The following is a 21,478-nucleotide window of genomic DNA, read 5'->3' on the forward strand; positions in this document are numbered from 1 at the left end:
ACTGCTCTTAGTACGTTAATACCTTTTTCGCATTTTTTGATAATGTGTTCAGAATGGGCAATTCCGTTCAGCCGGTTGTCTAAATAAATACCTAAAAATTTTGCTTTATCTGTCAGGTTGATTGCTTGATTTTCAAATGAAATCAGTAGAGTGGGAATGTATCTCTTCCTTGTAAACACCACTGCCTGAGATTTGCTCACTGACAGGGACAAGCCGTGGTCAGACAACCACTGGCCTAGATAATACAAAGCAGAATTGATACGACAGGATACTTCCCCTATACTGCTTGAGCTGTGATAGAGGACAATATCATCAGCATATTGTAAAATATTGCAAAAACTGGTAACAGACAGTTCGAGGTCATAGGTATAAATGCTATAGAGCAGAGGGCTGAGAACTGAGCCTTGAGGGAGACCTTTCCAGACTAGTCTGGGGGGAAGAGAGGTATTCTGATGCTTTATCAAAATAGATCTGGTAAATAGCAGATTACATATGAGATGTACCATCCTCGAAGAAACACTCAGCTTAAGCAGTTTCTGCCTGAGCGCTGGAAGTAGGACACTGTCATATGCAGAAGCAATATCAAGAAACACACCCACAAGGTACTCTCCTTTTGTAAAGGCTAGGCGAATGTCTGTTGTCAGTATACTGAGGCTGTCTGTGGTACTCATACCCTTCCGGAACCCAAATTGGGATGAGGGGAGAATATTTCTACTTTCCATTAACCATTCCAGTCGGTTTTTAAGAAGGTGTTCCGTTACTTTAGCTAAAGTAGATGACAAAGCTATGGGACGATAAGAATTTGAATCTGAAGGGTTTTTTCCAGGTTTGAGAATGGGAATGACTATTTGAGATGTCCAAGATGTCGGTATAATACCAGTTTCAAAAATTTTGTTGATTATTTTTAGATAGTAAAGTTTAGCTTTGTCATTTAGTCTAGTCAGGAAGGAATATGGAACGCCATCTTCCCCTGGAGTTGAATCTTTGAGACCATTAAGAGCGATTTGAAGCTCAGAGAAAGAAAAGGGAGCATCCATTTCATTGTTAGCCGGAGCTGGCGTAGAACTTAGAAATGAGTCCACATAGGGAGCGAAAGGTGGAGCCAGTTTATCCGCAAAGTTGTTAAGCCAGTCAGAAGGGTTATTTGAAGAAGGATTAACATGGTTCAGGGAACGACGGAATCTCCTCACATTAGACCACACAATAGAGGATGGAGAACGAGGGCTAAGGGATTCGCAAAATTGTATCCAACTACATCTTTTCTTCCTGGATACCAACCTTTTAATTTTAGCATCAAGCTTCTGGTAATTAATAAAGTTCTCCTGTGACATACTGGCTGAGTAGGATTTCTCTGCAGCCATTCTCTTACCAAACAAATCGCTGCATTCATCATCCCACCAGGGAGAGGAAAGCAGCTGATTTTTAGGAGAGTGCTTTTTGGGGATCTGGGAATCGGCCGAAGATATGAGAGAATTTAAAAAAAGATCATAGCAAGACAAGACATTTTCTTCGCATTCCAAATCAGGCAGAGTGTCTACCATGCAATCAACGGATTGGGCATAATCTTTCCAGTTTGCTTTTTTGAGTTTATATTTTAAAAGGGGGGTTGTGGTAAGAGGGGGGTAAGGATTTGTTATTTAATGAAATAATTACAGGAAAATGATCACTGCCATAGGTGAACTCAAGGGCGTTCCAAGTTAGTTGCGAGGCTAGGTTAGGGGAACAGAGGGTGAGATCCACTGCAGATTTGGGATTCTGATTAGGGTATACCCTGCGAGTTGGAGAGCCATCATTGAGGATGCAGAGATTGACATCGTCGAGTAAGTCAATCAGCAGTGGAGCAAACCTATCACTAGCATGGCACCCCCACATAGTGTGATGGGTGTTAAAGTCACCCATGGCTATGATAGGGCTGGGAAGGGATGATAAAATTGATTGTATCTCAGGAAGAAGAGAAGGAGAAGGGTGAGGAATATACAAAGATACAAAAGAAATGTCTAAGGTACGAACAGCAACAGCATTAATGATCGCTGATCGCTGTGGGTAGGGAGAGGAATTTGGGAGAATGGGAGGGAATGCCGTACAAAGACAGCACTGCCCGCATACCCATCATTCCTGTCATCCCGCAGACAGGAAAAGCCAGGCACCCGAAATCGGGAACCAGGTCTCAGCCATGTCTCCGAGATGGCAACAATCGTGGGTTTATGGAGGTTTATGAGGGAAATTAATTCATGTTTTTTTGAACGTAAGCTTTTACTATTCCATTGAATTAGGGTTATTGGGTCCGTTTTGTAGTAATTTAAAAAGTTGGGATAGGTTTTTGGCAACGTTGGGCGGTAGGGGGATTTCGCTACATGGAGCGACAATACTTAGAAGAAATTCAGAAATAAATTCTAACATTTTTCCCTGAGAGGGAAGGGTGTCAACATTATTGTTGAGAGCACAACCATTTGGGAGGGATGAGGAGCACTCACCAACAATAGTCTGGTGAGCTGTTCTATCGTACCCCTTTGCTAGAGGAGCTTGGGGACGAGGGGAGCGATAAATTGTTTGGCGATAGGAAGCATTGGTAGGAGTTTGGGCTTTTTGAGTAGATTTTAGAGAATAGGCAGGAGGGGTAAACATTTCTTTTGTCATCTCAGCATATGAACGTCGGACAGGAGGAAACTTAATTGCTGCTTCAACGTATGAGATGTTGTCCTGGGACATCACCATTTTTATGGATTGCTGTCGAGTAAATTCTGGACAGCCCTTGTCAGAAGCAAAATGTTTGCCTGAGCAATGTAAACATGTGGATTTTTCTAAAGTGACTTCACACGTATCACCTGTATGGGGCTGAGCACACCTGTAACATCTTGGCTTAGATCGGCAAATCGATTTGATATGTCCAAAACGGCAGCAGTTCAGGCACTGTATGGTTGGGAGTTGGTAGGTTTCGACAGGGAGGGAAGTGTGGTAGGAGTAAACCTTGGCAGGGAGCATTTGCCCCCTGAAGGTAAGGACGACAGATTGGGTAGGCACCCAGGTGGTGACACCCTCAGTGACTGTTTTTCGGTTCAGTCGCCTTGATTTTAATACTTCACCACATCCAGGAGGAAGCTCTAATGAAATCACGAGTTCGTCCATTGACCAGTCCACCGGTACACCTCTGACCAACCCCATTCTGGTAATGTTGTAAGTGGGGATAATAGCTTTAAACTTGCACATACTAAGAACCGGGTTGACCAGAAAGTTGTTGGCAGCTTCAGCAGAAGAGAACTCAACGGTGATTTTATTACGGCCAATATTTTTTACACCATCGTGTATGATAGAACTAATTTTGTGCTTATGCATAAACTGGCCGAATGTAATAGCACGTAAAGAGGCTCCGGAAGATGGGTCTTCTACTTCACGGGAGACTTGGACAATGAACGGACCTTTATCTTCATTAGAGTAAGACCTAGGTCCATCGGAGAAGGAGGGGTGGACATAAAGGTGTTGTATAGACGGGTTCGCCTGAGCGGGATCCGTAATAGTTTTTTTAAAGGATGGTTCATTTCTCTCCTCTCCTTGTCGTTTGCGAGACGTAGAAGAGGTTCCCGGGTCAGGAGGCTCGGGGTCAGGATCTAGATCCATATTACTAAAACTGCAGCAACTATATTAATTTAAATTTTATACTTTACCAGCACCAATAGGGTTAGTTTTATCTAAATAGCACAATAACAACTATTTCAGCTTAGGAAAATCACAGAAACACCGAGAAAAACACGGAAATCTCACTAACACGTGCGTCAACCAAAGCTAACGCGAGCCGACCCATATGTCCTGTTCACTTATATTCGCGGGTATATAACTGACATATCGTTGTCAGCTGTCACATTGATAATTTGAAATATTTCTAGCTTTTGATTTTTATGTTCACCTCAAACATGGAATTCGTGTTTCTCTTAATTGTTGAAAGTAAACATATTTTTTGTTGTAATTTACTTTCGTAAGTCTTCGCTTTGATACTTAAGTTATAGTTCAGCTAAATATCCGTACTGAAAATAACATAAGACTGATCTTATTATTTTAACAATAATTAATTTGTTAAGGCAAGCTGTGGATATGTATTCCACGATCAATTAAGTTTTATTTTTCAAGTCCAAAGTACAATTAATACGTGTCTCGTGTGTTAAAGTGATTGTGCAAAATGTCCATTGAAGAAAAGTTTCATGCTGCTGTAAATGTGATCAAAAATCTGCCCAAAAGTGGTATGTTGATTACAAAATAATTACCCTTGACTAACCTAGTTAACGTATTCATATGTCATTGTTTAAAAATATATTATAATATTTGTACATACAACTAATAAAATGCTAAGAAATCATTCTATTCATTATAATAAAAAATCTTATTGGGGAAGTCAGCTGTTAAAAAACATACAATTGCTGTTATTAATTTACTAGTCCTTTATTTGCAATATTTTTATTTATCTTATTATCACAATATATTGATTAGGTAATAATATATATAGTAACAGCTATTTTATAAATGTGGTGTTATCTTAATTTTTTTAATAGTAATTAATTTATGCTTAACAAGTTAGTATTTGTGTTTATGCTGAATTCATATATTGTGGTGTCATATCATTTATCAAAATAATAATTATAGCAGAGTAAATATTTTTATCTGATATTAATAAAAGCTCTCAATGGAAAATATAAAAGATACATTATTATGTTGACATATGAATAGTTGCAATATGTATAACAGTGCAACATAATGTTTTGTTATATAACATATATTTGCATAACATGGTGATTTTAAATATAGGAACTAACAGACATATTCTCATCTTTACTCAGCTTATGTTAAGACTATTTCTAAATGACCAATTAGGGCTAATTTAATAGAATTTCTATAATATGAGAGATGAGATTGATCCTTTTTGAAATTATATTAAGGATGATGTTTTTTAAATGATAAAAATCACTTCTAATATATATAACAGCTATCAATGGTGTAGGGTCAATTGTTCTTTATTCTAAACTTATGATCAAGGAGGTTTGTAAGCAAATAAATATGTTTTGTTGTTATTGTAGATGTAAAAATTTATATACTTAATATGTGGCTTAGTGAAGAATGCACAATCAATATTGTCTACTTAAGGGAATGTTCCAGTATTACGTAACGCAATTTTTGGAGATTATTGACCCCCCCCATGTAACTCGCCGTAACGTTTTTCAGTACCCAAGTACAGTACTGTACTCGAGTATAGTAAAACGTTTCATGACCACCTAGTGACTAAATAAATATTCTGACTTTTGTTTTCAGCTTTAATGGTAAAATTTAAATATAGTGGTTATTTATGTGCACAGTAAAACTTTCTGTAGGTATATAATACATAGTTATTTACCAATCATATTATTCAGCGTGTGTGCAGATCCGGACTACATTTCTTATCATACAAGTACTTTCATACAACAATATTCCATCTTTATAATATTAGTATACTACATATTATATATTAGATAACACCCAACACATTGTGATCAGCCACAATGATAAAATCCTGAATAAAACAATTGTAGAACTCTAAAGCTACAAGATTTAAAGCAGCACAGGATTATTAATATTTAAAAAAAAAGGTATTTGGTTTATGGTAAAAATGTGGATAGATCTCTCTTACTCTTAAAAATAAACTTAAGGATTTCTCTAGTTCTTCTTGGTTTTCCTATTATACCTTATGCTATGCCCTTTCCGCAGAACTGGCATAGGTTCTAACTACTATTCCTAGGATGCGTAAGATGGCTAATAAATTATCCCCGAAATTGATCCCTTTCACCTCTCTTACTCACAGTTTCACATCCTTTTCTAAATGTTACAATAACTTGTCATTTATACCTCTTGCTTTTTAGATCAGATATAGTTTAGGAATTCTGTTCTAGCAATACTAATTATGTATAAAGCATGCTGTGTTTCCTGCTAAAGGGTGTACTATCAGTTTTTATTGTCATTTTTGTGTGTTCCAAGATGTTGTATCTGTCTTTTATTGTAATGTTCATTGGAAAACGTAGTTTAAGTAAATAAATAAAAATAAGCTGATTGCAATGATATTTTCCTAACCAAGTCATTTTAAGGACTCTCAATTTTATAATATGTGTTCAGTGTTCACACATGGGAGTCTCAGTTAGCGCTTTAGCTTTAAGGGTAAAATTCAGATTCCATACGCGTACCTACATCTTTTCCACAATTAAAGAAACTAGTATTCAATACTAGTTTCTGATACACAGATACCCGAAAGTGTAGTAATATGTTAGGTCAAAGGACATAGTATGATTCATATGTTATATTTTTTATTTTTTTAAAGCATCTTATTTTCGTTTTGCTGTGCAGTTGTATAATTGTTCACTTATATGCGGATTTATTCCTTAACCATTGAATAAGGCGATCCTATTTTTATCAAAACGTATAAGAACAACTGATGACTGTAATTCGAAGTTCAAAGTTGTCCTCTTTGAATTGTCTGTACAATGCTTCTATGTCATATTTATGTTCGAAACATAAATTGCATCCATCAATTCGGTAGCGTAACTTTCACCCGTTTTTCGGTCACTTTCAATGTTTACTTTCTAACATTAGATTGGTGCTTGGAAGTGTTTAATAAGCTAAAGACGCTTTGCCCTAGAAGTATAGTTCAGTAGACTAGTGTAGTTGGTAGGAATAATTTAAATATGTGCATAGTTGTAGTAAAAATGTTTATGCGTTTTTTGTTACGAATTTGTAGATAAAACTTACAACTTGTGATAATAACTGTTAAATATGCGCATTATTTAAATTTTATAAATAAATATGATTTATCGATATCTGAATACGTCTAAAAACAGCATGAAGAGATAGCGTATGTATAATGACGCTGGCAGCGAACATATTTTCGATTTTTTTGATTATCATTTCCAAGCCTTATCAATAATTTATTTTAAATCGAATGTCATTGTTATTTTTTTCTAGTAACCTATAGAAATTCAATTGTCTTATCCCAAAAAAATCTGTATATTTTGGGAAACGATCTAGGGTTTTGTCGTCATCTGCGATATTTCTTGGAGGCGATGGTCTTAACGTGAACTATCTAACTTGAAAACTATCTAGCGGTGTCATAGCTATTAAATCCTATAAGTTTTTTGTAGGCAGTTTAGTTTCCGCCAAGTCCCGAATCAGGACTAATTATATTATATCTTGTATATGATATAATTTAGGCCAGTCCTTCAAATTGCATGTTGTATGTAATTTTAAATACACAAGGGTGCGCAAGTAATTAGTACTGCACGAATAAGCTTCGATGTAAAAATTACAGATAAAATATTCACATAATTTGTTAGTTAACTAGAGTAAGTTGCAAGGTTGTGTTAAATCGATTCGGTGCCTTACCTACTCTACTCATTCTGTTACAAGGTTCAGTTTACAGACATGTGTGAAGTGTAAAAAATCACGCAGCGCAATAAAAATAATACATATTTGAAAATGTGTGGAATTAAGAGAACTTTATTCCTTATTAATATAAATTGTCATTAAACATTAGAACCCGGTCCCCAAACGGGAACGTAATTGAACTTGAATTTTCTGTGAAAGAAGTACCGAAGAATTTCAAACAATTTTTTTTTTTAAGACAATTCACACCAATTGACCTAGTCCCATGCTAAGCTGGTGAAGCTTGTGTTATGGGTACTAGGCAACGGATATATAGATGTATGTTATAGATAGATAAACATATAAAAACATATTTAAACACCCAAGACCTAAGCACAACACCAAATGCTCATCACATCGATGGTCGTCTCAGCCGGGGATCGAACCCGGGACCCATGAATTCGCAGTCAGGGGTACTAACCACTAGACCAATGAGTCGTCAAAACAATGGACATATAAAGAGATAAATGGGCCTGGCCCAGACCCTAAACGGCGAATAGGTACATCATGAAGTGGTAGTCAAATGATGTAGTTGTAGCAAGCAAGCTACAAAGCTGTATGGCTTAACTTGAAACATCCAGGGTGGAGTTCCAACCTTAATGTAAAGACCCAACTACATATTGAACATTATCTCCTTTATTAAGTGATTTTATATATTAATATTTTCATATATTACAATTATATTGTATATATAACGTTGCCTTCTTTTGTTATTTATATTTTATACTTTGATAAAGCTGAAAGTTGGCGTCCATTTATTGAATAAGCTTAAAAGTTTATGAAATAACATCATGGTAGTTACCAATAGGAGAGCGAAGTGAAGTGAGCGCACAAAATTGCCCTTGACATCATTGCAATGCATATCTTAGGAGTAATAACTCCACCTCAACATCAAAAAATTGTGGTCAAGTACGATAATCCCCTTTACTTGCATATAAGGGTCACAAATTTATTTATTTGCTCAACATTTATTTGTTTTTGATGATTTGCTATTTTAAAAGAGTACCGAGAGTTTTTTACGCCGGCTTCTTCTCTCGGCCTACAGGCTACACCCTCTGTCTTCTTTGCCGATGAGTAGGGATGCCTACAAATTCAAATTTAATGACGTGGAATAAGTGATACCTGTATCTTATGTTCCATAATAAACATATTTTTATTTTTTTTACTTTAATAGTAATTTGTTCAATTAACCCGGTTATTCTGCGGGACCGCTTATTATCGGTCAATAGTATTACTGTTTATTAAATAATAATAATCCAGTGGCACTTCAATCCTATAGTATCCTATATCCTCATATAGGTCATGGTCTCAGATCGCATGTGATCGATCATTTGCAAATTCTAGACAAGTAGGTGATCAGCCATCGTTCCGATTACTAAAACTGTGTATTAAAATTTATTTAAAAGTGGTTGCAAAACAAACTCTTTTGCAATAACTTAGATAACAAATATGTCATTATTTATGATTCATTGTACGGTGATACTGTTTGACATTTGACCCTATTTATTTGTTACGTTTAAAATGTTGTACGTTCACCTTCCTAAAGTAATATTAGTAACTTCAACTTATGCTATTTCTTTTGGTAAATTTGTCGAATCACGGCTCCGAGAACAGCTCCAATTTTTGCCTTCATAGTTTTATCACTCGCCAATGGTTGTATGTGGTGGTGCATGCTCTTTAACACCATAGAAATTAATTAAAACATCATCATTTGCGAAATGAATGAAAGAAGATACAATTTTTTGCTTTAACCTAATCTAACCTGATCACAAACGCCATTGAGAATAAAAAAACCTAACCTAACCTAATGTTATTCACTGCGACTCACTGAGAACTGAAACAATATCATTTACATCATGCATGTAATATTATCAGTTTTTTATTTTTTTTAAGGGGCTCAAAGCCATGCGCCTCCTTAATATGACTTGGTGTACTACATACAAGTAAAGACCGATAGAAAAATATTTGGAGCTGTTTTAAGGTCTTTTATATTATAATATATATAAATATATTTCTAAGATATAACTCATTATCAAATGCCTTTTCTGATTTTGGGTTTATAAAGGTTTTCATATTTCTCGCAATAACATAAAGATCTTCTGAGATATAATGTTTTCTCTTTAGAAAAAATACTATATCAATTTATTATAAATTAAATTTATCTCTTGAAAAATTTATCGGGTGGCAGAATTTTTCTCGCGGGCTGCTACGTTGCCAAGTACCGATGCCTTGTATGTAGCAATTACTTGACATTTTTATTAAAATATACTTACATAAGTATATTGCATGTTCTTCTTATAAATATTAAATAACTAAATCCACCTAATAATATCGCCTGTCCGAAGGTCAGTAGGAAAGAAATCAATAAACTTCTACAATCATAATAACTTGGTTTCTATGCAGACAAAGCAAAAAATACAATACATACATTGTGAGTTCTTTTAAGTCCTACGAAACAATACATGTAATTTTGAAAATTGTTGTTGTATGATTTAAAACGAGATCGAATCAGTTGCTCTTGGTCGCAGATTCTATTCTTTGATCATTTTTTGACGGCTTTCTCGCCATACTTTTACCGTACCAGCAAAGCACAGCCAGTATTCAAACTCAAACTCAAAATAACTTTATTTATATAGCTTACCAAGTACACTTATGAACGTCAACAGAAAAGATGTTAAATTAATTCTATATTTACATTTACTACCACTTCGCAAGTCAAGAGCGTAGAGCGGACAAGAAGAACTGGCAAGAAACTCTCCGCCACTCTTTTTAATCGCCAAGTTTTGAGTCATATAAATTGTTTGAACTGTTGCAAATGAATTCCAAAGATTAGAATCATTTAAATAATCGTCCAATTTATAAAAAGCTTTATTCATTTAGTTTAGTTAGTTTTGAATTTATTCAGTGATAATTCTCTAATTTCGCTTGGGAGTTTGTTGTGAAAACGAATATAATTTCCATATAAGGAGTGGTTTATCTTCTGGAGCCTGGTTGGTCGTACGCTTAGATTTGTTCTGTTTCGAGTATTATACTGATGAAAGTCACCATTTGTTTTATAATCGTTTTTATTTTTTTGTACATACAACAAGGCTTCAAGGATATATTGACCAGATAGTGTCATTATAAACAAACGCACGACCTTAGGGTTGAAAGACATCAGGGAAACAATATAAGTTGATAAATTTAGAAATGTCATCTCCAAATCGTATTAATGTATATCAAAAGCATCTGTGTACAAACACATAAACAACCTTTTTGTCCTTGGCAAAAAGAGCATGCGCGATCAACGAACCTAAAAGGTCTCTAAAATTTTCCACGCTATCTAAGTTATTACTAGTATTTAGTAAAACTTGTCTATGACCGACTTAAGATTGAATACTGCTTACCTAAATCAATATACATCGCAAATATGCTAATGGCATGTTAACATACTAATAACTTTTAAATGAAATGACCTTTTTAAAGTCAAAGCACCGCCGCGCGGTGAAGAATGCCAATAAACTATCATTTTTACGTTATTTCCCTTTGTACAGATCGAAAATTGTATTATTTTGCTTTTTTGTTAATATATAATGTATATATACACTTAAATATATATATATATTTAGTGTGAAAATTGTTTTTTTTAAATTTATTTACATTGTTTAGATAATTCAGCATAAAACTATTTTTGGCCGCGTAGAACGTACGGCTGTGTGCACCGTTTCATCATAAAACTAATCGCTAGAATAACTTCGGTGAACGCATTTTACTAACCACTCCATACCAATACATATTTATATTTATAATTAGAGCTGTAAATTGGCATCTAAATACATTAATAAATTGTCTAAATGGAATTGATAGGCCCGTTATTGCTCAACGGGCAACATTCGTTTGTTTAAATTTAAATTAGAACCATTCTTACTATTAATGTGGTCACATGTTATCTTTTGTCGTGTTATATCTATTAGGTCATGAAATCTCGCTTCCATAACCTAAAATGCCGAAGTTTGATACATAGATGACATTCTATATATCAATAGTAGGTAATATTACGAAATATTGTTATGTAATCACGAAACAGAAACAACCTTGAGATAAAAGGTAGCGCCACTGGTTTTTTTTTGATTCAATATAAATTTTCCAAACATTTGCCAAAGTCGAAGTAGTTGAAATAAAATTGCTAAGAATTTACTTTTTTCGATAAAAAATGTCAACTGCACAACGAGTTAAGAATAGAAATACTAACTCTTGAGTTTAGTAACCGGGCGAAACTGAATTGCTACTAACATATAAAACTACTAGCAGACCGGCCAAGCGTTGCTGTGGCTAAGGTTTTTGTTATATTAAATAGTAGCAAACTATTCATGGGAAACGGTAGGAGGACACCAGCCATGGGGACCACCATGCTTTATTGGTTGTTATGCCATTAAATTGTAGCTTATGTGAAACGTTGGTACGTTCAACACAGCGCCATCTGTTAGAATTGTGACTAACAAATAATAAAACAAATATTTTGCAATAAAATAATATTGCGGGTATAAATTGAGATGTAAGCTATCCTATCTTTTAAGTTGGAGCAAACTGAACACGGTGTGCAAATTTGATTAATATTGGTTCGGTAGTTTAGGAGTCCATAGCGGACAAACAACGTGATACGTAATTTATATATATTAAGATTATTTATTTTCAGGACCATACCAGCCCAGCCATGACCTGATGCTGAAGTTCTATAGCTACTTCAAGCAAGCCACTGAAGGACCCTGCACAAAACCGAAGCCCGGCTTCTGGGACGTTATAAACAGGTATAAACAGATCTTTTTTTTATTTACAAAAGCATGCCAACACTCGGCACTCTGATACATTAATACATTAAAAAAAAGTGTGGCACTCGGGGACTTTTTATCAACTTATGCAGTTATAATTATTCATTTATTTTTTATTTATGCAGTATTTGTTTTTCTTTGATATGAATTCGAGTTTTTTCTTTGATATTATTTCAATCTCCCACTCTATTAGACTCAGACTAAAACGCCTATATAGACTGTCTCACTCTAACGCGTACCGGCCGCGCTCACGCTACGTCACCGATCTCTTCCGAGAGATGGGAATGCGCAGTATGCGTTCTGTCCCACTCTAACGCGTATTTGCCGCACCTATTACGTTTTCGTGTGTTAGGTTTTTTTTCGTTACGGAATTTCTTGATTCGGTCGCCGCGCTCCTAGCCCGCAAAGAAATCTATGCAATAGCTTAAAAAAGAAAAAAAGAGATGTGATAACTACCTATAAAGGTAAACATAAGAAACCCGAAGATAAAAAACTACTAGAAAATTGTTCTCAAAGTGAGATATCAATTATGGTTATCCAGACCTAGCTCGTTTATCAGAATATCGGTAACTTTTGGCCAAAACGCGTTCTTCTGAAAGGAGGGACAAATGGGTTGATGGATTGCTTATGGTATCTAGAGGGTAGTTTAATAGGCAATCCACCTGATTCATAAATATCACCAACGCAAACGATATATGAAAAAAATATTATATTGTCATTTATAGATACTGTCGTAAAAGTCATATAGCAATAGTCAATTGAAACCACTACGAACGCTTTTCGTAACACACATTTCAATACAATTACATCGTATAGGTCACGAGGTCTACGATGTTATTTTGCTCTATATGATGAGTAATAAATATATATTGTGGTTTGTTACGGGGTATTTTGCGTTGTTTGAAGCTGATACTTGAGTTACATCGAAATTCGTAACAAGATGTTGTTTTAACTAATTCCCTTAGTAAAAAAGAATAGTTTGGAACCTGCTGTTATTTCAATTACAACATCTAAAATTTAAATAGCATTTAATGATAGCCATTCACATAAAATAGATGATAAACATAAGTTTATGATTTTAGAGCGAAATGGGAGGCTTGGGCAAAACTAGGCGACATGACAAAGGAAGAAGCGATGGAATGCTATGTTGATGAATTACATAAGGTATGTTTGCTTTATATATTTATCTCGCCTGGCAAACGTTGAAATATTACATAAATATTGACATTAATATATTTCATCAGTAACCCTACATTTAAAAAGAGTGGCGAAGAGTTTATTGCCAGTTCTTCTTTTCCGTTCTACGCCCTTGAATTGAGAACTGGTAAGTAAATGTAAAATTAGAAGCATTTAATATGTACTTTTTTGACGATAATAAGTGTACATTGTGTTACCTATATCAATAGATGATTTTGATTTGATTTAGATGGGAAATGATAATTATCCATACTGCTCAAATCACCTATTTATACATTCTCACCCACCACCTTGACTATTGCATCTGTTTCAAAGATAATTTTTTCATAAGGCACTTATTTTGCGAATCAGCGAACTGTGGAAAGAGAGTGATACGATCTCCGATTGTTTAAAGTAAGAGTATACTCCTCCTTCACTCAGATTTGGTGCTGAGTAACTTCTATGTATATGTTAAATATAGATCCACGCATCACTATGACGAAATTCTTCTATATAATATTCATAATCGACAGATCAAAACATAAATTTCATATTATCGACAGATCGTCGAAACAATGTCCTTAAATTCGAATGTTGAGTCATTCTTAACGTTGAACGACAATGGAGAAGGATTTCCCAGTGCTGACTTGCAACTTGTTGCTGGCGATATTTTGGGGCGTTCTCGGGAGGAATCGCAACATAATTCACCTGCTTGTAAGTGTTTTACGCTATTTTAGTTCAGCGTCGATATTCTTTTAATAGCTCTTCAGACTTACAACGATCCCAAGATTATGACGCATTTATTCTAAGAGAGATCAAAACAGATATTTTTTTGATATTAATCATACAATCAGTCTTTGCGACTATAAGTAGATACGTTGAGTGCTTCTTAACAGATATTTAGAAAAATTAAACCGATGTCAAGTGAAAAGTAAAAATTGCTACTAAACCGATATAAATTAGGCTTGGACCTGATTTAAGTAAAATATAATCACTTATAATACCACAAGAGCTTCAAAATTATCTGGTATTTCCCGATAGGTTCGTTGCAAACAATTAATATAGTCGTCATGACGACTATGACGACTATAAGTCGTCATGACGACTATATTTGTTTGCAGGGAACCTTGAGGGAAATGCCCGATAATTTTGAAGCTCGTGTGGTATTCGGGGGATTATTTTTCCGACCCAAATGTCGGCCAATAGAATTGCACCATGAGACGAAATGTACAGTTAACAAATAATAATTTCATAATGAATAAAACAACTACTTAATACTTTTCTTGAAGCAACGACCAGAGAAAATTTTCACAAAAAATTATCAGTATAATACCATGTAGGTTGTACCACGTGACGTCGAATGGTGCAATTCTATTGGCCGATATTTGGGTCGGAAAAATAATCATCTCAAATTTTAGTTTCCGATAAAATATATAATCAAAATTTGCACACGTGCTTAATAACTTCTGATAACCTCTTTTTTGAAATTAGATCTTCAATAGATGAGATACGGGAAGATACGGGAAACCTTGAATTTCATTTGTGTAATCACAAACAGTCTTTACTGGTACATCTTTACCGCCCAGGACCCTTTAACGTTAGGAGCTATATACATAAAAAAAAAAGCATTGGGAAGGGATATAAAATATAAGTTGTAATAGTTTATAACACTAAATTCTCCATCAACGGAAATGTTTTATAAACACACGAAATTTCTTTTTATAATTTTTTTCAATACAAACAAAAGTTCCTTCACTCAAAATACTACATCTTACAAACTAATAGTATGAGTCAATGTCTATATGTACACGTGACTTTTGAAGGTTAGGGCTATCAAAATATTTATTTAATACTTATAGCGCCATCTATGTGTCAGCCTACGTACTTTTCAGCCCACCTAATAATATAAATAAATATATTTCAGATTCTCGTTCAGTGAGTGGTGCCTCATCACCAGTGCCTGATGAAGTTTCGTTGAGGACTAGGCATGACTCGGAGGATGAGTTTATAGACACCGTAGATGTTAGTGCCCCAGTACGTGTTACACACACGCACACATTTTAAACTTTTAGATAAATCACTATGGTGTTGCCAATCACGTACCATAATTATATCATCATATTTAATTTTTATTATAAATGGCGGTAGTCCAAGGTTTTGAGTAAAAATTTAGTGCTAACTAAGACTCTCGTATGTCAAAATCCATTACTTACGGAAGTCATACTTAGCGCTGAGTCTCGACTCTGATTCTTACCCAAAGTGACACTTGAACACAAAATTTCCCAAAAGACTAAACTTGTAACTACCCGCATAATCCAATAACAATTTGATACAGGTTTTGTTTTGTTTTTGCCAAAATGTGTTTAATATAAGAAACAATCAGTGCTTTAGCTTAAAACGGTGTTGTAGTTTTGTTAAGTTTAGGTTTGATGAGTATGAGGGTATGTTAATAATTCTAGCCCGAAAATTTTAATTACTTTATGCAATAAATCACTTAAAAATTAAATATATTTAGATCGAAGAGCCTGTGACACAGAACGCACCAAGACTAAGCAACGGACACGCATATCAAATAACATCACAGCTTACTCGTAAGTATTCAAAATACGAAACAATACATTTTTAAGGCCATTTCCCAAAACAATAATAATATTTTGTTTCCTTAGATCTGAAGGTGCTAGAACAGTTGCCAGGAACCTTAGCTCGGTTAGAAGCAGATGTGGCAGCGTTGAGGAAGGCGGTGGAAGGGGATAGGAGAATATTAGATGTGAGTTTTTAAATAAAGTTTGCTTTTTTTTGACACGGAATGGAATTATTAATTTTTTTGTTAGCGCTTTAATACGTTTTAATTTCCAATACAAATGTAAAAAGTATGCTTCTAATGATACTAGATGGCGCTTCCATAAGTTTCCAAACCTTGAATACTATCAAAGTAATGTAAGACACAAAAGTGCAGCTAAAAGTAGAATAAAAAAAGATGTCCTTTTATTGTTCATAATTTAGTTTATTTAGGCCTAATTAAAATATTTCGTTTGTCATGTATTTACCTTTTTTATATGATTGTTATACCTATTGGGATACACAAAGAAACATTATTGAAAAATTTGTAATCTCGCCTTGTCTTATTGGAAAAAAATGAGATAATACTAGGAGCATATTCTTTAATAACTTGCCTAATAGTCACCGGGTACTTGGTTACAACATACACAGGATACATTTTATATTTAATTATTATTTCAAATGCGTTCAAGTATTATTATTAGTCACGCAATTTTTGAAGATTATTGACCCCCCCGCCATGAAACGCGCCGTAACGTTTTTCTGTTATACCTAAAAGTTACCATTATGTGTAAAGTACTGGAAAGTCGAAAATAATATTAACAATAACGCGTAATTCAATCCCCGCCCCGCATCGTAACGTTTTACAAAAGGACCCCCCCCCCCCCCCCATATAAAAATATTATAATAAGTGGTTATTATAATATTTTTTGAGATTAAATAGGTATCTATAAATCTTTATTGCAGCAAGTATCAAGCGGATGGCGTTGGCCGTGGCAGGAGCTGAGTCCGCCGACATTGGCCTTTGTTATAATCTGGCCTTTTGTGGCTTACAGACTCTTGAACAGGACACAGAGGCACAGCACTTAGTAAGATTTTAATACTAAAAATATTGATAAATGCAAATTAATTCAACGCATTATTCATAGTAACATCGGAATTGTTTCGGTTCAGTTTGTTCTAGAAAAAGTAATTAAATTAGAAATATTAGGATATTGTATGTTAATTTTAAGTCAATATTAATTAAGAAATTAAATTTGAAACTACAAAACTTTTAATTATACTTTGGTAATATAAATCAATATCTATATATATATAATGAAAATGGTCTTCGTTTGAGGCTCAATCACGCCTAAACCACTGATCGTATCGACATGAAACTACCACCATTCAATGCGAAATTTTTCCTGTTTTTTATTGCTGTTTTACTTTTATGAAAATTTATCCATACGGACTTCACCGCGGAATCATTCGGGGAGGCTTCCTAGAACCTCTAAACGTCAACATCTGTTAAAAACTCGATTTTCGAAATATTTCAATTTTCTTAGCGGGAAGTTAAAAAGAAGAATAATAAAAATATGAAAAAAATAAAATAATGAAACATAAAATTTATTTTAATTCGTCCAGCAAAGCGGGCGCGAAACGGCTAGTATATATATAAATCAAGACATATATGTCATAGATGAATCAAAATTTAATATAATTATTGATTTTTCAGATAACATCGAGTAAAGTTAAGTGTACCGTCGTGCTCAAAATACATGAGAAAATCATTTTTATTATCCATCCAGCTCAATGTTGCCAGAAAATATTGAGTGGAAGTTATGTAGCAACACTTTTCGTTATAAACTTATGCAATATTTCACTAAAATTATAATAGATTTCGACTTCAATAATAAGTATTCGTACCATTTCATGACGTCATCAGAATTCTTGTATACATACAAGAACTACGAGAGTTATTCATTATTAAATTCGGTATTGATTTTACAGTTCACATACCTAATCATATGAAAATAACTGAGAATATTGCTACTTGCTTGTGATAGTATTGCATTTCGTTTTCACTGGGTTTGTTTTGATTAAACTGGTATTTTGTATCGTGGGTTTTAAATTAGTTCTTTTTATATTTTTAAGGTCTTCGTGATCTTGATTTCTGACAAGATTCTGAACAAAAAATATTTGTTTTTTTTTGCATTAACTATTTTTTTTCTAAAATGTAGAGATTGCTCTAAAATGGCTGATCCAATTAACGTGAGTCATAGCCATGAGTGTTTATTTTATCTTTAAACCATAACCAGAATTTAAATTTCCTCCTTCATAAAAAAATCATCAGTCTAACATATGCAGAACTAAATTATAGTTATAACGATGTAATTAGCTGATTATTTCTTTAAATTTTGTTTTATAATTTATATATCCACTTTGACAATTGACAACACATACAAGTGTTCTTGGCACCATCTGTTAAAAAACTTATATGCAGCGCCATCTAGTTTTAAATTAAGATCACGATTACCACATATTTTACCATACATTTTATTGTTACCTGTTACGTATAGTTTAAAATTATTTAGGTTATGTTATTTGTGATACGTAGGTTATAGTGACATTTGATTTGCAAATTCGAGACCTCCTTTAGTGCAAATTAGCTTGGATTCAATATATGACTAAAAATGTTTTATAATAATAATGTTTTATTTCTCAAAGGCCCCTGCCCTCTTATGCATTCTATAAATTTTGTTTGTACGAAAGGTTCTCTTTTTTCGAAAATATTTTTATTGTATTCCTACTCAATACAATTGGTACTGAATAACTGAAGCATAAAATAGTTAACATACTTGAAATGCCATTCTCAAAATTAGTAGAGACTGAATAAAACTTAAATCTTATAAGGGACATAGATAAGAAATAACCAATGAAGATGCAATGTATCGTAAATGGTAATATAAATTTTTTATTGATTTTTATTCAAATTCACCGGGGCCTAAATTTCATAATTGAAATACATGACCGTTGGTTCTTTAATTCATAATTTAAAATTGTTAAAACTTATAGTCACTAACATAAGACACCTAATTAATAAAAACTAAATCAGTATTATTATCCTACAGTTCCATGAAATGTTGGTTTATGCATGAAGGTTTCAATTTGTGGTTCATGTTCTGATGAAAATATAATGTATTGAGGCTGATTTGGGTTTTATAATTAGGCGGTAATAGTTAAAGGTACAGTTGTGTAATGACAAGTATAATGTTCTAAGAATATTCTCAAATAATTAAATAATAGTTGATCCCAATACCAGTTTGTGTGGATTAGTTTCTAGTACTGGTATAGCTTTGTTGAAAACAGATTTAGATAAGCGCCATCTATTTACCGAATATGACACTTCAGTTACAGTTAAACTGTTGTGATACTGGCAGCAGTGTAGTTTTTAAATTTTACCATAATTTTGTAAATCAGTCAATATTTGTATATTTGTTACTTTAATAAAGTAATGGGGGTTTTGTAAACATTGTTTTATTTTAAACTCCACGTGATCAGTAGATGACTGGTAATATTTCCTTAAGACATAAATATAGATAAAGGATAATAGATAACAAAACGATCAATCTGTCAAATGAAATGTGATAAAAGTATGAATTAACAAGGAACCTAAACGTGGTACATGGCGAATAACCCAGCCAGGACATAGGTTCAATGCCCAACAACGCATTGGTCTTGGTTGATAGGCGCAGACAATGAAACAGACGCAGTAATGCCATATGCTCTATAGGTAAGTATTTTAGGGATGCCATACACGATCACCACTTACGAGAGTAAAACATAAAATAAGTTATAATAAAACAATATTTTCCGTTCCTCTTTATTAGAAACAAAATGTACCTTAACCATTAAATCACTGTATCAAAATAAAACGTACGTAATATCGATAATAAAATAAACATTACGAAAAATAACATGGCCCGCAATAAACTTAACTATTTACAAATTAAAATCACATTTCGTTAAACGATAAAAAATACGAAACAAATACTTGTACTTTTTAGGCGTTATCAATAACTTTATAATATTTTCATTAAACCAGCTTTCTAGTAGTTCCGAATTGTAAAAATAGATGGCGTGGCGAAGTAATTATTTAAAAGACATTGTTAATATTTTATTTACGCATTTTAAGCAAGCGAGATTCCTATGCATTACATAACAATAGATGCCACTTTGAAAAATATTGAAAATATAAAAGTTATTGAAAAGGCCATAATTTCGCATTTGAAACTTCACTTTCTTTTGAAAAACAAGAGAAAAATTAAGTAAAGATCAATTGGTGAATTTCCATAGCTTCAACACAAATAACAAATACAAGACTTACATTAACTTAAAAATTATTTTATTACAATAAGTTAAAGCGAAATTGTCTTCTCAGATTTTAATGCAAAATTTATAAATTTATAAGACGAATTTAAGAAAAATTATCAATAATTTTTCTAAATAGAATAAATAATATCGGCGAAGGTTGATATAAATCAAATCAATAACACATTTATAAAACAATACGGATAAAAATGTATGCAAAATACCATTACCCCATCTTCCAGAAACTTTTACATAACAGTCCTTGAATAAAAGTTCAATACTTTAAAACTAGATGGCGTTAAAGACAAATGAGGCTTGCATTAAAGCTCAAGAACTTACCTTATGAAAACCACAAATTTTGCATCAAATTCTTAAAGTAGACGGCGAATAAAACTTTGTATCAATACAAAAAACTACAAATACAATAAGGTACAACGTTGTAAAGAGAAAATATTTTCATATCAACGCCAAATATACTGTGATCAAAGCGAGGGAGGGTGATCTCGCGCATCCAGTGATTGTCCTTCAACGGGGCTTAGGCGCCATCCATAAAGTACATCACACGTTAATGGGGAGGGAGGGTATCAAGTGTGACATCGTGTGACAAGGGGCATGAGGGGGTCAATACTTTTATGACGTCACATGTTAAAATTTTAAATACTAAAACCATTGATATACAAAAAACAAAAGATGCACAGTCTCGAATAAAAGTAACGCTCGAAAGTGTCCCGAAACACTATTTCTGTCTCTTTCTATAAGTTAATATATGCTATATTATTGCAAAATCAACCTTACGCGAATTGTTTAAAGTTGTTATTACAACGATTATTTTTAAATACATACATAAATTTAAAAAATGTGTGACGTCACATCAAGAGGGGGGGTTATAAAAATGTGACAACCTGTGACAAGGACGGGGGAAGGGGTTCAAAAGTCCTAAAATTCGTGTGACGTACTTTATGGATGGCCCCTATATGTAACAAACACATTTTTTGTGTGTGTGCTATCCATGGTTGTAATGCGAGACGTTTATCGCCTCGATTCTTCGTTTGTAACATAAGACTCAGGACCCTTAAAAATAACTAGATAATTGTCTGTTAATAATGTGTTATTAAAACAATTTCCTTGGCTTTTAGAAAAATTGCCTATTTGTG

At 33.7% G+C, this 21,478-nt stretch overlaps 1 protein-coding gene across 2 annotated transcripts; it reads left to right on the plus strand.

Moving 5' to 3' along the window:
- The first annotated feature begins 3,871 nt into the window (after positions 1 to 3,871).
- On the plus strand, positions 3,872 to 19,483 carry LOC125055257 (acyl-CoA-binding domain-containing protein 5). 2 transcript variants are annotated; one of them, XM_047657639.1, is made up of 9 exons: positions 3,872 to 4,232; positions 12,104 to 12,215; positions 13,319 to 13,400; positions 13,976 to 14,126; positions 15,337 to 15,446; positions 15,928 to 16,003; positions 16,079 to 16,179; positions 16,938 to 17,059; positions 17,689 to 19,483. In XM_047657639.1, coding segments are annotated over exons 1-9 (816 nt in total). In that variant the 5' UTR covers positions 3,872 to 4,171; the 3' UTR covers positions 17,690 to 19,483. The 2 variants fall into 2 exon arrangements, with proteins under 2 accessions (XP_047513595.1, XP_047513596.1); XM_047657640.1 differs by having other exon boundaries at positions 15,337 to 15,434.
- The last annotated feature ends 1,995 nt before the right edge of the window (positions 19,484 to 21,478 follow it).

Source organism: Pieris napi, chromosome 13, assembly GCF_905475465.1.
Source record: "Pieris napi chromosome 13, ilPieNapi1.2, whole genome shotgun sequence".
Classification (NCBI taxonomy): Eukaryota; Metazoa; Arthropoda; class Insecta; order Lepidoptera; family Pieridae; genus Pieris; species Pieris napi.